This window comes from Schistocerca piceifrons, chromosome X, assembly GCF_021461385.2.
Source record: "Schistocerca piceifrons isolate TAMUIC-IGC-003096 chromosome X, iqSchPice1.1, whole genome shotgun sequence".
NCBI classification, from domain to species: domain Eukaryota; kingdom Metazoa; phylum Arthropoda; class Insecta; order Orthoptera; family Acrididae; genus Schistocerca; species Schistocerca piceifrons.
This window is the reverse complement of record NC_060149.1, coordinates 374,753,245-374,771,515: the sequence shown is the minus strand read 5'-3', so window position 1 is coordinate 374,771,515 and position 18,271 is coordinate 374,753,245. Positions and strand designations below refer to the sequence as shown.

The 18,271-nt window shown below is 41.7% G+C and overlaps 1 protein-coding gene across 1 annotated transcript in view; it reads right to left on the bottom strand.

The window, feature by feature from the left end:
- Nucleotides 1-724: 724 nt before the first annotated feature.
- The window catches only part of LOC124722367 (FMRFamide receptor), a 309,496-nt gene continuing 291,949 nt past the window's right edge, over nt 725-18,271 (bottom strand). Inside the window, exon 2 of the mRNA XM_047247540.1 lies at nt 725-1,234. Within this exon, the coding sequence (XP_047103496.1) occupies nt 725-1,234 (510 nt within the window). The remainder of the gene's footprint in view (nt 1,235-18,271) is intronic.

Below are 18,271 nucleotides of genomic sequence, written 5' to 3'. Positions count from 1 at the left end.
GTTCTGCCCAGTTCACAAATTATTGACGGTGGTGGATGTCATGGTGGCGTCACAACTGAGGCTGTACTTCGACCAATGCGCTATGGCTGGTGCTGCCGTCCTCACAGTTTTTGACAGTGGAGGTGAGGTGGCATTCCTGTCTGGGGACACGATTGTGACTGATGATGCTCACCTTGCAACATTTTGACGACGGTGGACGTACTGGTATCACTCTCGTCGCTGCAGGTAGGGTTTTTGACTTGGTGTGAGGGTTGTGACTGTTGATACCTTACTCAGAGACTATTCACTGTGTTGGGGTGGTGGCATTACACTCAGAGCTGTGCTCTGGGTAGTAGACTATGGTCGATGCTGCCCTCCTCCCAACTTGTTGACGGTGGTGGCCGTCGTGGCTGCACATGGGGTAGTCCTCACGGGAAATGATTGTGACCAATGATGACCAACACACCGCTTGTGGATGGTGGAGGATGTACTGGCATCACTTTGATGGTTGTACTTAGGGTATTTACTACTGGGATAAGGTTGTGATTGACGCTGCCCCCCTCGCTGATTATTGACAGGGATGAAGGTGGTTTTGCAACACTCGAGGCTGTGCTTTGAGTAGTAGACTATGGTTAACGCTGTCCTCCTCACAACTTTTTGATGATGGTGGGGGAGGTGGCATTCCTGTCGTGGTGGCATTCGGGTAGACCACACGGGCACGTGACTCTGACCGACGATGCCCACCTCACAGCTTGTTGACGGTGGTGGAGGTGGTGGCGTCCCACTCGTGGGTGCGCTTGGGATAATAGACGCAGGGCCCAGGCGAGGGGGCGCGTGGCCCCTGGCGCCGGCTAGCATGTCTGGTGACGCTGCGCTGCAGCCGGATCGAGTAGTGGCGGCCGTCGCCATTCGACACGAGGCTGTCGTCGTGCGTGCCGTCCGGCGAGTCGCGGCCACCGTGGCCCAGCCACCGGCCGTGCGAGCAGAACATCTTCAGGAACAGACGCTTGAACTTCTCCCCGAATATTACGTAGATCACGAAGTTCACCGACGAGTTGATGGTGATGAGCAGGTTGCTCGTTTTGACCAGCTGGTCGATGTTTATACAGTAGAATGCCTCCAGAATGTTGTTTACCAGAGCGAGGATGTTGCAGAGGAAGAAGACGATGACGACGCACAGGAGCATCGTCGCGAGCCCAATCTCCTTCTTCTGCAGCCGGGACAGGCGTTGCCGTTCTTGGTTGGCCTTCCTCACCTGCAACAATACATATTTCGTTAACAAATTTATTTTCTACGACGTAATTACTTACAACACTTTGCCGGTGTTGACGTAAAAAGAGGTGAATGATTTTAAAATGGTCGAATTTTTTAAAAATGCCATGGCACATGTATGTTTGGCTCTGAGCGCTATGGGACTTAACTGCTGAGGTCATCATTCCCCTAGGACTTAGAACTACTTAAACCTAACTAACCTAAGGACATCACACACATCCATGCCCGAGGCAGGATTCGAACCTGCGACCGTAGCGGTCGCGTGGTTCCAGACTGTAGCGCCTAGAGCCGCTCGGCAACCCCGGCCGGCAAACTCATTTCAACAAGATATTAAGGTCCTGCGGTAACTCAGTCTAGTTCTACACAAAAATTCCGAGTGAATTAACGCCGCCTTGACGATTGTTTAGCACAAATATCTTCAGTGGAGAGTCTGCCGCGGTGGCCAAGCGGTTCTAGGCGCTTCAGTCCGGAACCGCGCGACAGCTACAGTCGCAGGTTCGAACCCTGCCTCGGGCATGGATGTGTGTGATGTCTTTAGGTTAGTTAGGTTTAAGTAGTTCAAAGTTCCAGGGGAATGATGACCTCAGATTTTAAGTTCCATAGTGCTCAGAGCCATTTGAACCATTTTTTTCAGTGGAGACACAAGTATATAAGCAATGTTTGGAAAGGAGCACAGGTCACGCTCATCTGCAAGGAAAGGAAGTAGTAGTGATCCACTGAACTAGTCTCCTTCATTACCCACATCTGTGTGTAAGAGGTCACAAGAACATATTTTTATTTCAAACACTGTGATGTAGATGGGAAAAGTACCCTTCTCAACGGAAATCAGTGTGACAATTGTGATCAAAATGAATCATATTTTTATACAGTTTTGTTACTTGCTTACAAGTAAAGTTACATTTTGATATACATTATTGAGACTTCCCATGATTGAATCCGTCAGGGCTGTATTTAAGAAGCAATAACTGACTGATCCAACAGGTGGGAGAGCTTATGTGCCATTCGATTCGATAGGTTGTCCCATACCAGAAACCGGCTGGTTAAGAACCGGCCGGGCTCGTAGTAAAAGTATTTGACGCTAGTAACTATGTGGTGATAGAGTCTTGCTGTTTAGGTGCCGAAGTGAACTGATTTAATAACAAATAATCATTATGTTAGGCAAAGGTCATCTATGAGGTCTGAAGTATTATATACTGGTACGCAAAACTTAAGGACGCAAGTAACTTTCTCACGATGTGTCCCTGCCAAGTAATATAGTTCGATGACACTTGGATTCCTCGGTGCATTGCGTGTTCCCCCTTCTCATCTTGTGAGGGTGCGTCCATCATTGTCGAACGTGATCGTTTTGATAGTCCAGGCGCTATGGTGTAGGAAGGCATGATATTGCAAAGTCGTACCGATCTCCAAACCATAGAACACGATACACTCACGAGTCAGGGTCACTTGTGACTCTACACACCTTCCCCACGTGAGGCTTTTAGGAGGAGCATTCCGCCCTGAATTCAATTTTATCGATGACAATGTGAGACTTCAGCGAACTCCGTGGAGATCACATATATTGAGAGCCACGTCACGCCGTGTTTAATGTCTAGAAAACTTCGCTGATTTCCATGTAGTTATTGTTTTTGAAAAGAAATGTCATTTCCATTCCCCTCATTACGCATTTCTTTCAGTTACCTTCTGTGCTAAGTTGTAGTAGTTATTTCCATGTATGATCCAAGTTTCATCCAGCTATGTTACTTGGTGAAAGATACTTCTGTCCCTGAAATTCATATTACGTGTTATTGTAAATTTGAAACGGGCCGAATGTATCATACAGACTTCCAAACTCTTTGTATTAAAATTTAGCATATTGGAAAGTCATTCGCTACATCTACATCTACATCTACATTGATACTCCGCAAGCCACCTAACGGTGTGTGGCGGAGGGCACTTTACGTGCCACTGTCATTACCTCCCTTTCCTGTTCCAGTCGCGTATGGTTCGCGGGAAAATCGACTGTCTGAAAGCCACCGTGCGCGCTCGAATCTCTCTAATTTTACATTCGTGATCTCCTCGGGAGGTATAAGTAAGGGGAAGCAATATATTCGATACCTCATCCAGAAACGCACCCTTTCGAAACCTGGCGAGCAAGCTACACCGCGATGCAGAGCGCCTCTCTTGCAGAGTCTGCCACTTGAGTTTATTAAACATCTCCGTAACGCTATCACGGTTACCAAATAACCCTGTGACGAAACGCGCCGCTCTAGGTTCCGGCAGAGGTAACATCACATACCACTCGTGGTAATCCTTTTTCCAGGTGTACAGCGGGGTGAACATTTAAACATACTTGTTACCTTATGATGTGTTATTTACTATGACATTTATTCTAAAACGTCCGCAGCTCGTGGTCGTGCGGTAGCGTTCTCGCTTCCCGCGCCCGGGTCCCCGGGTTCAATTCCCGGCGGGGTTAGGGATTTTCTCTGCCTCGTGATGACTGGGTGTTGTGTGATGTCCTTAGGTTAGTTAGGTTTAAGTAGTTCTAAGTTCTAGCGGACTGATGACCATAGTGCTCAGAGCCATTTGAACCACTTTTTATTCTAAAACGTAAACAGTGTGAATACAATCGGCATATTATGTATGAAGATATAAACTGAGTGGTCACAAAGCATAGGGAAAGTTGTCCCATTTCAAGTTGTGTCTTATACCATTCCCGACTATCGCGGTTTCGTGCGGCATATAGTCCGAGTGCGGACGATATTTGTGGAGTCTGTTAATGAGTGGTGTATACTGGACATGACACCGAGTGTACGGACTTCCGATGTGAGATGGTAATCAGTGGAGGAGGCATGAATAGTATCATGTCACAAATTAGACAAGTGTGGGGACTCTCAGCCTCAGCAGTGCCTAACTAGGTTTTCAGTATTCTAGAAGCAATGTTTTCACTAGCGTAATTCAGACCCACAAGAAGTCTTTGATGAACAGACGTGAGGTCGCATCTGTACATCAGTACAATGTGATCGACGGTCTGCTGACAGTCAGATCACCGCCGATTTGAATGTGTGGCGTCAGGAACCAGTTTTCACTATGACAGTACAGTAAATGCAAAACATTCACCACAGCCATCAATTTTCGACTCGCGTCCTTTTGCTCGTCAACATCGACCCTGGACCATGGAAGAGTGGTGGCATGTAGCATGGCCTGCTAAATCCAAGTTTCAGTTGTATAAATCTGCTGCCCGAGTACGAGTTTAGTTATTCCACATGAAACTATGGGTATTGCTTGTCAAAAGATTTTGTCAGGGCGTGACTCAGTGTTGTCTGGGATGTGTTTGCATGACCGCAGTTAGGTCTCATTGTACGGCTACAGTCACCAACGACCGGTGCTCGTTATGACGACATTCTTTGCATCCCTTTCTGGCAACAGAGTACCCTAATAAGTGAAGTATCACCGCTCCTTGTTTGCACTTAGGTGACTTGATGAACACTCATGTAAGTTCACTACGATGGGTTAATCTTCTAGATCAGCTGATCCTAACCTGATTATGAACTTATGGACTGCTGTCCATACCAGTGTACGTTCCCCAGCACCAACTATACAAGAACAGTTTTGGGTCACAGTGAACAAGACTGCTTCAGCTGTATGACAGATCTTTATTTCTGATCCAACTAGTTTCGTGCTGTTAGAGCTACATTTTCAGGTATAGGTACACAGACTTATTTTATAATTTAGTCCAAACGATAACTAGTAGATGACCCAACATGATGTAGTCCAATGAACTTATCTAGGAGGTCACAGCGGACTTCATGTTGTCACGCCGATGTTAAGCCTTACTTTTCCCATATAGGGATGATGTTCCCTGCATTCTGCTCTATTTTAAATTGGACCGACCTCTTGACTGTTAAGCAATTTTATCACAATTGGAAAAAGAATGTTGGGTCATTTGCTGCTTATCGTTTGGAATAAATTATGAAATAAATCTGTATCACTGAGGATGTGACTCTAAGGCCGTGAAAGTAGTTGGATCAGAAGTAAATATTTATTATACAGCTGAAGTGGTCTTATTTATCATGGTTCAATTCTAATGTTTACATTCTTACAGTGCTATTTTTTTTACAATTTTGGGTGTTCCACTAGAAGAGTTGTGGTTCAATGTCTCTCCAAAACGATTCCAACAACGCTGTGAGTTGATGCTTCGACGTGTTACTACAGTTCTGAGCGCTCACGTAGGAGCGAATCGCTATTAACATCGCATCCAATGCCTTCCCTTGATATTTGGCCAATCAAAGTGTTTGATCAGCGTTGACGTCCTGGGAGACAATGCAGTTGGATACCTCTAGTTCCTGACAGTAAAATAGCATCTCTTTATTACTTTAAAATATCTACATTAGACATCACTCATCAAGCAGTAGCAACTTATGTCAAAACTTTTAATGGAGCTGACGAGTGTTTCTGTTGGGGGGCAACAAAAATAATAGTAAGTGGTACCTGTTTCCCAACGACCATACCATCGCCGGCCACGCATTCAGGGGAAATAACAGCTTTATCCACATGGCAGATTATTTTGCAATAGAGTAATTCTACGACGACAACAGTACAGGCTGTGGGAAAAGTAATGGTAGAGGTTCTTCACCAGTCTTGGAGGTAGCACTTGCATGGTTTCCGAAGACATCGATCGAATGAGCCTCACCTTGTCGTCTTTACTCACGATATCCAAAGTGATATGGATGGTGGAAATGCTTTTGATTCAGTACCACATCAACGGCTTCTAAAGAAAATTCTTCCTCTAGGATATCTAACCAGATACTCGTTTGTATCGAAGATTTCCTGACCGGTGGGATGCAATACGTTTTCCTAGACTGATAGTCATGTACAGGAACTGAAGAGAGCGCTCCAGAGAAATGTAACAGAAATGTCGAAGATCATTGCATACGTTACTCAAATAGCGGACAGTATTAGCTGTCATCTCAGGCTTTTCGCAGATGATACTGTAATGTATGTCGATATTACACCCGGAGGAAATTCCAGTAGAATCCAGTTGGGTCTCCACCACATGTCAGCCTTATGCAGTGACTGGCACTTCCCCTTAAAGTAGAGGAATGTAAAGCTGTCCCCCTCACAAATTTTAAGAGCATTGTATCCTTTGACTACTGGATTAATGAGATACACCCATAGTCAGTCACATTATAGAAGTATTTGTGATAACGACGTGCAGGATTATGAAATGTATTGCACGTATAAACTCAGTTGTAGATGAAGTCAGACTAAAACACTGGGAACCTGCAATTTTCCTACGAAAGAGATTCTATTCAAAACACTAGGTACTGCCTGGTCTTTCTAGGAAAGCATATTAGGACTGAACGTCGTGTCGACGACGTTATTAGAGACAGATTACAAGCTGACAATCGAAAAATAAGTTCTAGGATTCTCATCGGTGCTACAGGAATGTCAAAACACTCCATCGTATAAATTATGAGTCATTATAATATCGCTAAGCGGAGTGTTCAAGGGGTTTGAGGCGCTATGTCACTGATTGCGCGGCCCCTCCCGCTTGAGGTTCGAGTCCCCCTCGGCCATTGGTGTGTATGTTGTTCTTAGCAGAAATTAATTTAAGTTAGCTGAAGTAGTGTGTAAGTCTATGGACCGATGACCTCAGCAGTCTGGTCCCTTACGAATTCACCTACACATTATTATATCTCGTCTGTGGTAAGAGAATCATTTCTGAAGCATATTCATTTTCATTAATGAAGTCTGTTCCACAGTTCAGATTAAAGTGAATTCTCATAGTGTGTACGAGTCAATGGAAGTAAACTCAAAGGAAACGCATTTACGATGACATTAAAATAATATGGTGTAAATATCCAGTATGAAACTATCGACTGTAATCTGGCTGGCTACGTGTGCTACTAGCAAAATTTTCAGGAGAACGAATTTTGCATTTTCTGGCCGATTCTCTATCGGAATTATCTGAGACTAATAAGAATGTGAAAATATGATTCATACAGGGTCAATTTTCCGCTCACTTCTATACCTAAAGCAACATTACTTGGTGGATTTCTTTCCTACTGAATGGACCTGACGTGCGGAACTTTTACGCCAACTAGCGCGTCAGACTTTGACCTATATTCTTTTTATACGTCATCTAAAATCCCTATTTTGTAAGTAAGAAATCCTTGACATTGTCGACTAGAATCGTAGGATACCACATGCCATTGTCATTATGCGAAGGCACACAAACGTATAGGATCTTGTTTGCCAACCTATTCCGAAAAGAGTTGATCGTAGGAAGTCTGGGAATAGCTAAAACGGAAACGACGTATGCATTTGACAGTGAAGTCGTGGGGAAACTTTTTTCTTTGGATCGGCTCCAGCTACAAAACTAAACTGAAAAATGTTACGGAACACCAGAGGAAATATACCTGACGATTAATAGGAGAAACTCTAACACGATTTACAGCTTCACAAACAAAAAAGACGTCGGAATAGTTGAATGTTTGCTGTAAATTATGAAATATAGCGTCTTCTGAAAACAGTTCAGACAGTTTTAATAGCCGGCCATTGTGGCCGAGCGGTTCTAGGCGCTTCAGTCTGGAACCACGTGACCGCTACGGTACAGGTTCGAATCCTTCCGAGGGCATGGATGTGTGTGCTGTCGTTAGGTTAGTTAGGTTTAACTAGTTCTAAGTTCTAGGGGACTGATGACCTCAGATGTTAAGTCCCATAGTGCTCAGAGCCATTTGAACCATTTGAACAGTTTTAATAACGTGGAATCCACAACAGAAATGCAGATGACGCAGTGTACTGAAATCGCAAATGTGCAGCAGGATAAACTAAAATGCGCTCTTAAGTAAAATAAAGGGAAACGCATTGATTTTGGTGTGACATTATCAAAGGTGTATGGTGTTGAAACAACAGGAAATAGTGTTTTGCTGGAAGTAGAATCGTCAAAATATATTAACTGATGAACCAAATACGCACGCATATATTGAGTTTCCTAAAGAAATACTACGCCAAGATGGGCTACACTGATGACTCAAAACATTACGACAACACATTTAATAATATATTGATCTCCTTTTGGAGAGCTTGTGCGTGGCATGGTTTCAACAAGTTAGATAACGCAACTTTGATGGGCAACAAGTCAACGTGAGTTTACTATCACGTTTTCAAACCGAAACAGCCCGATTCTTGTCTTATGATGCGGACAGTTATCCTATTGGAAGATATCACTGCCGCCGGGGAGGATCTCGAGCATGAAGTGGTGCAGATGGTCCACAACAGTCTCCACGTAGTCCACAACTGTCATGACGCCCTCGATTACCACCACATGCCCAGTGGAATCCCGGGTGAATGTCTCTAGTAGGATAACGCTGCCCTCACTGGCCTTAGCTCGTGACGAGTTGCATGTTTCTAGCAGCCGTTCGCTTGGAGGACGGCGTATACGGATGTGATCATTCAGTGGAACAAGAAACGAGATTCATCCTTCCGGGTAACAAGATTCCATTGATCCACGGTCCCAAAACTAAGATGCTGTGTCCACTGCAGTCGTAACTGACCATGTCGCTGCTCCAATATGGCCATAAGGTAACTCATAGAGGTCGTCTGCTGCAGAGTCCCTTATTAAATAATGTTCGCTGTCCTGTGTGCTCCGAAATACGTGCGCCAGCGCCAGTCTTATGGTATAACCTGTCGTCGGATTTGCCACACATGGCCGCCTATGCTCCTTTACAAAATAAGCAGGCCTTCCGGTACTGAATACAGCTTCGAATGAACAGCTTCCCAGATGACCATTCACAGGCGCCTGGTCATAACGATGTGTCATTTTTCAAAGTCACTTACGTCAGTTGATTTCTGGATTTGTGACCCGTGTCGAGGCTGTAGCGATTCCCGTCGTCTATGCTCAGCAGGTATATGTTCGTCCCCGATGGCTGAGTGGTCAGCGCGACAGAATAATCCTAAGGGCCCGGGCTCGATTCCCGGCTGGGTCGGAAATTTTCTTCGCTCAGGGACTGGGTGTTGTGTTGTCCTAATCATCATCATCATCATTTCATCCCCATCGACGCGCAAATCGCCGGACTGGCGGCAAATCGAAAGACTTACACCCGGCGAACGGTCTTCCCGCGGGAGGCCTTACTCACACGACATTTACAACAGGTATATCTTGCTTTCCGGGTCACGCACTGTAACGCCACCAGGCGCCATTCAACCTCGAGGTACACAGTTGTCATAATACTTTTCCTCATCAATACAGAAGCTGTGTTTGCTTCATTTCCAGCTCTAGCCCTCTCCACACTTTTATTTCGTCTCTAATGACCTCGTCATGGGCGGGAAGTTCAACCATAATTTTCCTACCGTTTTCTCACCGTACTTTCTTCTAATGAGAATAGAGCTAACTTAAGAAACGAACCGCTTTAGAGTGTAACATTTATTTATATTATCGTGAGTGTAAAATGAGAGGCACAGCTTCTAACAGAAGTGTCACACTAGGTCATATGTCACACAACAAATAAACCACGCTGGATCAGACTGATCTTTCTTAACGACAACCAGTGTCATTTACTGCGAAGCATGATTGATCATTTGTCAATCAAATTAATTTTTGTCTTCTACTTCTTCAACTACACAATGGCCTGCGGCAGTGATGTGATGATGACGATGAAGATCATGATAATAATGACGAAGACGATAACTGTGATGCTCTGTTTTACGAAACACGAAACTATTGTTTTTGGAGGAAGCATTTGTTAATTTTTCTTCATTTATTATAAAATTTAGGGTGTCCCACATGTCATGAACCGTCCTTAGTTATTGACAAACGGTTAATTTCATGGCGTGTGACGAGGACCTCCCGTCGGGTAGACCGCTCGCTTGGTGCAAGTCTTTTGATTTGACGCCACTTCGGCATCTTGCTCGTCGATGGGGATGAAATGATGATGATTAGGACAACACAACACCCAGTCCCTGTGCGGAGAAAATCTCCGACCCAGCCCGGAATCGAACCTGGGCCTTTAGGATTGACAGTCTGTCTCGCTGACCACTTTTTTTTTTTCGATATAGTTCATTGCTTTTGGTCTGGGCGGACGTCACAAGATATCTGTTAAAGTTGATTGATGATTCCTTGACTCAATTTTTTTAATACAGAGAGCACACAGCTCTCTGACCGAACACGCTGAGCTACCGTGAGTGAGTGTCATTCATTGTATTAACTTCCTTTCTCTGCCAAGATATTCAATTAACTATTCTTCACTTTCTCATTATCGTTCTGCACTAGCAAAATTTTTGAAAATTTTTGAAAATGAGTGTAAAAGTCATAATGTTGTTTAATGGTTGCACTGAGACGTTTCCCTAATATAAATGGTACGTGCGCTACATGTGACGCCCATAAATGTTGGTCATAGCAATCTCTGTACTAGAGTCCTGCATGACCGAGTAAGCGAGCACAAAATACGAGATGGGGCGAGCACATCCTAACTAGATAGGCTGCCCGCACTAGTACTAGTGACCGAGCGTAGATGCCGTGACCGAATACGTAGCACGTAACTTCCAACACATTACACGTGTCATTATCCGTGTGAGACTGCAGCCAGTACGGGATTCTCATTTGTGGTGTGTCTCTCTCTCTGTAATCATGCAGTGCGAGGAAGCCAGTGCAGTAAGACGTAAGATTGAAACCAATGTTTACACACTGAAGAGACGGGAAGGTCTAAAAAGCTAAGTATGGAGCACATTTTTGTTGGTTGTAGACGAAAACAGTGCGTCTACTGGGTACGTATGGTGCATAAACTGCTCCACATTATTGTGTTTCCAATCGGGAACCACTCATTTAAAGAAACACAGTTGCAAGAAATCTCACAAAGATACAGTTCCTTCAGGAATAACGGCAGTAATAAAAAATAGTATTACAGCAAAGTGTGTTGCAATGTGTGCTAAAGATATGAGACCTTTTAATGCTGTTTCCGGTGAAGGTTTCAGAGAACTAGGCCAAGAATTAGTACATCTAGGTGCGCATTATGGAGGAGTTAACGTGGCAGATGTCATGCCACAGCCCTCTACTATAAGCAGACATGTCAAAAAACAAGCTGATGCAATACGAAACAGCATACTGCCTTCTGTTATTACGGAAGTGTGCTGCGACAGTTGATATATGGACTGATTCGCATAATCAGGTGCACTATTTGACGCTTACAACACATTACGTTAGCACAGATTGGTCTCTTGTGAACAATGTTTTATTTACAACAAAATTCCCGGACGTTAAGAAGACAGAAGTAAATACTATAAAAGAAAGTGCTCTATGAATTTAGCTGTGTTACGTACCCGTTCTTGGAAACGTTACTTTTGCATTAAAAGAGAAAGAGAGACAGAGATAAATACATTGCGTGTGTGTGTGTGTGTGTGTGTGTGTGTGTGTGTGTGTGCGTGTGTGTGTGTGAGAGAGAGAGAGAGCGGGGGGAGGGGGGGGGGGCGTTGGATTTGCACAGTAGAGTGCAGCGAGCCGGGGCGAGGCGAGCTGAGACGTCAGCGGTGACCGGTCATGCTCGGTTATCCGCGTGTCCGGAATCCGGACGACAGACATGGGGCGAGTACGTGACCGAGCCGAGTCGTGTGGGGCCGGACACGAGCGGCTCGGTCCCCCCGTCAACAGACGAGACGTGACCGGTCAAACGTTGAGCGTTGCAGCACTCTACTCTGTACCTCTACACTGTACGACAGTGAGGAATTGAGTTGTTCTACTGTTCTGAGACTTCACATTTAAAAACTTTTTGCCTGTTTCGTGAAAATTTTTCCCGAAAAATGTGATAGGTGTTATATTACTATAACACCTGCGTCTAAGACTTTCTAATGCTCGTTACAACGATATTCGTTCTACACTACAACATTGTTCAATATCTCAATAGGCAGGAATTTTACGAATAGGGGCAGTATTCGCAATTATAGGAGGTGTTATTCAATGATACCCACTATTTACAGGATTTACTATAAGTTGTTGTTGTTGTTGTGGTCTTCAGTCCTGAGACTGGTTTGATGCAGCTCTCCATGCTACTCTATCCTGTGCAAGCTTCTTCATCTCCCAGTACCTACTGCAACCTACATCCTTCTGAATCTGCTTACTGTATTCATCTCTTGGTCTCCCCCTATGATTTTTACCCTCCACGCTGCCCTCCAATACTAAATTGGCGATCCCTTGATGCCTCAGAACATGTCCTACCAACCGATCCCTTCTTCTGGTCAAGTTGTGCCACAAACTTCTCTTCTCCCCAATCCTATTCAATACTTCCTCATTAGTTATGTGATCTACCAATCTAATCTTCAGCATTCTTCTGTACCACCACATTTCAAAAGCTTCTATTCTCTTCTTGTCCAAACTATTTACCGTCCATGTTTCACTTCCATACATGGCTACACTCCATACAAATACTTTCAGAAATAACTTCCTGACACTTAAATCTATACTCAATGTTAACAAATTTCTCTTCTTCAGAAACGCTTTTCTTGCCATTGCCAGTCTACATTTTATATCCTCTCTACTTCGTCCATCATCAGTTATTTTGCTCCCCAAATAGCAAAACTCCTTTACTACTTTAAGTGTCTCATTTCCTAATCTAATACCCTCAGCATCAACCGACTTAACTCGACTACATTCCATTATCCTCGTTTTGCTTTTGTTGATGTTCATCTTATATCCTCCCTTCAAGACACCATCCATTCCGTTCAACTACTCTTCCAAGTCCTTTGCTGTCTCTGACAGAATTACAATGTCATCGGCGAACCTCAAAGTTTTTATTTCTTCTCCATGGATTTTAATTCCTACTCCAAATTTTTCTTTTGTTTCCTTTACTGCTTGCTCAATATAGAGATTGAATAACATCGGGGACAGGCTACAACCCTGTCTTACTCCCTTCCCAACCACTGCTTCCCTTTCATGTCCCTCAACTCTTATAACTGCCATCTGGTTTCTGTACAAGTTGTAAATAGCCTTTCGCTCCCTGTATTTTACCCCTGCCACCTTTAGAATTTGAAAGAGAGTATTCCAGTCAACATTGTCAAAAGCTTTCTCTAAGTCTACAAATGCTAGAAACGTAGGTTTGCCTTTCCTTAATCTTTCTTCTAAGATAAGTCGTAAGGTCAGTATTGCCTCACGTGTTCCAGTATTTCTACGGAATCCAAACTGATCTTCCCCGAGGTCGGCTTCTACTAGTTTTTCCAATCGTCTGTAAAGAATTCGTGTTAGTACTTTGCAGCTGTGGCTTATTGAACTGATTGTTCGGTAATTTTCACATCTGTCAACACCTGCTTTCTTTGGGATTGTAATTATTATATTCTTCTTGAAGTCTGAGGGTATTTCGCCTGTTTCATACATCTTGCTCACCAGATGGTAGAGTTTTGTCAGGACTGGCTCTCCCAAGACCGTCAGTAGTTCCAATGGAATGTTGTCTACTCCGGGGGCCTTGTTTCGACTCAGGTCCTTCAGTGCTCTGTCAAACTCTTCACGCAGTATCGTATCTCCCATTTCATCTTCATCTACATCCTCTTCCATTTCCATAATATTGTCCTGAAGTGCATCGCCCCTGTATAGACCCTCTATATACTCCTTCCACCTTTCTGCTTTCACTTCTTTGCTTAGAACTGGGTTTCCATCTGAGCTCTTGATGTTCATACATGTGGTTCTCTTATCTCCAAAGGTCTCTTTAATTTTACTGTAGGCAGTATCTATCTTACCCCTAGTGAGATAAGCCTCTACATCCTTACATTTGTCCTCTAGCCATCCCTGCTTAGCCATTTTGCACTTCCTGTCGATCTCATTTTTGAGACGTTTGTATTCCTTTTTGCCTGCTTCATTTACTGCATTTTTATATTTTCTCGTTTCATCAATTAAATTCAATATGTCTTCTGTTACCCAAGGATTTTTACTAACCCTCTTCTTTTTACCTACTTGATCGTCTGCTGCCTTCACTACTTCATCCCTCAGAGCTACCCATTCTTCTTCTACTGTATTTCTTTCCCCCATTCCTTTCAATTGTTCCCTTATGCTCTCCGTGAAACTCTGTACAACCTCTGGTTTAGTCAGTTTATCCAGGTCCCATCTCCTTAAATTCCCACCTTTTTGCAGTTTCTTCAGTTTTAATCTACAGGTCATAACCAATAGATTGTGGTCAGAGTCCACATCTGCCCCTGGAAATGTCTTACAATTTAAAACCTGGTTCCTAAATCTCTGTCTTACCATTATATAATCTATCTGATACCTTTTAGTATCTCCAGGGTTCTTCCATGTATACAACCTTCTATCATGATTCTTAAACCAAGTGTTAGCTATGATTAAGTTGTGCTCTGTGCAAAATTCTATCAGGCCGCTTCCTCTTTCATTTCTTAGCCCCAATCCATATTCACCTACTACGTTTCCTTCACTCCCTTTTCCTACACTCGAATTCCAGTCACCCATGACTATTAAATTTTCGTCTCCCTTGACTATCTGAATAATTTCTTTTATTTCATCAGACATTTCTTCAATTTCTTCGTCATCTGCAGAGCTAGTTGGCATATAAACTTGTACTACTGTAGTAGGTGTGGGCTTCGTATCTATCTTGGCCACAATAATGCGTTCACTATGCTGTTTGTAGTAGCTTACCCGCATTCCTATTTTCCTATTCATTATTAAACCTACTCCTGCATTACCCCTATTTGACTTTGTGTTTATAACCCTGTAGTCACCTGACCAGAAGTCTTGTTCCTCCTGCCACCGAACTTCACTAATTCCCACAATATCTAACTTTAACCTGTCCATTTCCCTTTTTAAAATTTCTAACCTACCTGCCCGATTAAGGGATCTGACTTTCCACGCTCCGATCCGTAGAACGCCAGTTTCTTTCTCCTGATAACGACATCCTCTTGAGTAGTCCCCGCCCGGAGATCCGATTGGGGGACTATTTTACCTCCGGAATACTTTACCCAAGAGGTCGCCATCATCATTTAATCATACAGTAAAGCTGCATGCCCTCGGGAAAAATTACGGCCGTAGTTTCCCCTTGCTTTCAGCCATTCGCAGTACCAGCACAGCAAGGCCGTTTTGGTTATTGTTACAAGGCCAGATCAGTCAATCATCCAGACTGTTGCCCTTGCAACTACTTAAAAGGCTGCTGCCCCTCTTCAGGAACCACACGTTTGTCTGGCCTCTCAACAGATACCCCTCCATTGTGGTTGTACCTACGGTACGGCTATCTGTATCACTGAGGCACGCAAGCCTCCCCACCAATGGCAAGGTCCATGGTTCATGTAAGTGGGATTTACTATAAACAATGCATAATTAAAAATCCAGTTTACAATTATATTTATTGGAGTAAACTTAACATTCTCCCCTCAACACTTCTTAGGGTTAGCAGGAATACCACAACGATATTTAGACTACCCAGACGCATATACATCATGAAATGTTGTATCAAGAATTAGATCTACAATTTCTATTGTAGGAATTATTATATTCATTGTAATCATATGAGAAAGACTGGTTACAAACCGAGCAATTATATTTAGAGCTAATATAAGAAGATCAACAGAATGACTACAAAATAATCCACCTGCAGAACACAGTTACTCAGAATTACCATTAATATCTAGATTCTAATATGGCAGATTAGTGCAGTAGATTTAAGCTCTACAAATAAAGGTTTGACCTTTTATTAGAAAAATATTCAAATCGCAACATGATCAAATTCATCCCTTCAAGATGGAGCTTCACCATTCATGGAGAAACTATCATTCTTTCATGATCATACTATGGTCATATTATTATTAATTACAGTAATTGTAGGCTATGCCCTAAGTTGTATATTATTTATTGCCTATACAAACCGAAACATACTTCATGGACATTTAATTGAAACAATCTGAACAGCATTACCAGCAATTACCCTAATTTTTATTGCTTTACCATCATTACAACTACTATACTTACTTGATGACACAGTAGATGCAATAATTACAATCAAAACCATTGGACGACAATGATACTGAAGATATGAATATTCATACCTTATAGACGTAGAATTCGACACCTACATAACACCAGAACAAGATCTAGAAAATGACAGATTTCGACTTCTAGACGTAGATAACCGAACAATTCTCCCAATAAATACAGAAGTACGAGTATTAACAAGAGCATCAGATGTTCTTCACTCATGAGCTGTTCCTGCTCTAGGGGCTAAAATTGATGCAACACCAGGTCAACTAAATCAAGGAACATTTACAATAAACGGACCTGGAGTATTCTTCAGCCAATGCTCAGAAATCTGTGGCGCAAACCACAGATTTATACCAATTGAAATTGAAAGAACTTCAGTAAATTTATTTATCAAGTGATTATCTAAGATAATCTAAGGAGTTAGTTAAAATATATAACATTGGAGTGTCAATCTGAAATAACTAAACAATTAGTGCACCTAGCAACATCAGATGATTGAAAGTAAGTAATGGTCTCTTAAACCAAACAATAGTAAATTAACAACTACTTCTGATGGGGAAATTAAATCTAAATCCCTCAAATATCTCCTCTCATATGATTCTCCCTATTCATTATATTTTCAGCTACTTTAATCCTATTCAATCAAATAAACTTTTTCTCATTTAAACCTAACCCTATTAAAAGAGCAGAAAAAAGAACAATTGAGATAAAAAACTTAAATTGAAAATGATAACAAATTTATTCTCAGCATTTGATCCATTAACTAACATCTTCAATTTATCATTAAATTGAACTAGAACATTCTTAGGACTATTATCAATCCCATCAATGTTCTGACTTACACCATCACAAATTAATATTATCTGAAATAAACTAAACTTAACCTTACACAACGAATTTAAAACACTACTAGGACCAAAATCATTTAATGGAACAACATTCATCTTTATGTCAATTTTTATTATGATACTATTTAATAATTTTATAGGATTATTCCCTTACATTTTTACTAGAACAAGACATTTAGCATTAACATTTGCAATTGCCCTACCTATATGATTAAGATTCATATTATTTGGATGAATTAATCATACTAATCATATATTTACACACCTTGTTCCACAAGGAACACCACCTGCATTAATATCATTTATAGTATTAATTGAAACAATTAGAAATGTCATTCGACCAGGTACACTAGCAGTACGACTAGCAGCAAATATAATTGTAGGACACTTACTATTAACCTTATTAGGAAACACAGGACCATCTAAAGCAATAAACCTAATCTCACTACTAATTATTGGACAAATACTTCTATTAATTCTAGAATCAGCAGTGGCCATAATTCAAGCTTATGTTTTCTCAATTTTAAGAACTTTATATTCTACAAGTATATTAAACCTGTATCAACAACTCACTCAAATCACCCATGGGTTGTCTTTCTTTAATGGTTGGACATGGTTTATGTTCTTCTGGATTATTTTGTTTGTCTGATATTATTTATGAAAATTTAGGCAGACAAAGATTATTAATTAACAAGGGTATAATTAATTTGATACCTAGAATGGCTTTATGGTGATTCCTTTTGAGATCATCAAATATAGCTGCCCTTCCATCATTAAATTTGGTAGGTGAACTTAGACTATTAAATAGAATTATGTCTTGATCTTCATTTCGATTTTTTGCTTTAATTTTTTTATCTTCTTTAGAGCTGTTTATACTTTATATATGTATTCTTATTCTCAGCACCAGAATTATTAATCTGGGGTTTATATTTGTTCTCTTGGTTATTTTCATGAATATCATCTTTTACTTTTGCATTGAGTGCCTTTAAATATTCTTTGTTTAAAGTGTGAGTATTTCTTTGTTTAAATTGCTTAAGTATTTTAATTGAAAATGTTGTTTTGTGGAATCAATGATATGAAGTTTTTCATCTTAGGCTGTGAATTTATTTTCTATTTGTTCTTTGGGTTCTTTTCTTTATTCTTTTCTAGAACTATAATTTTATTTTAGGTATTTATTATTTAATAATTGATTGTAGACTTTTTGTTGAATGAGAAGTTTTTAATTTGAATGGTT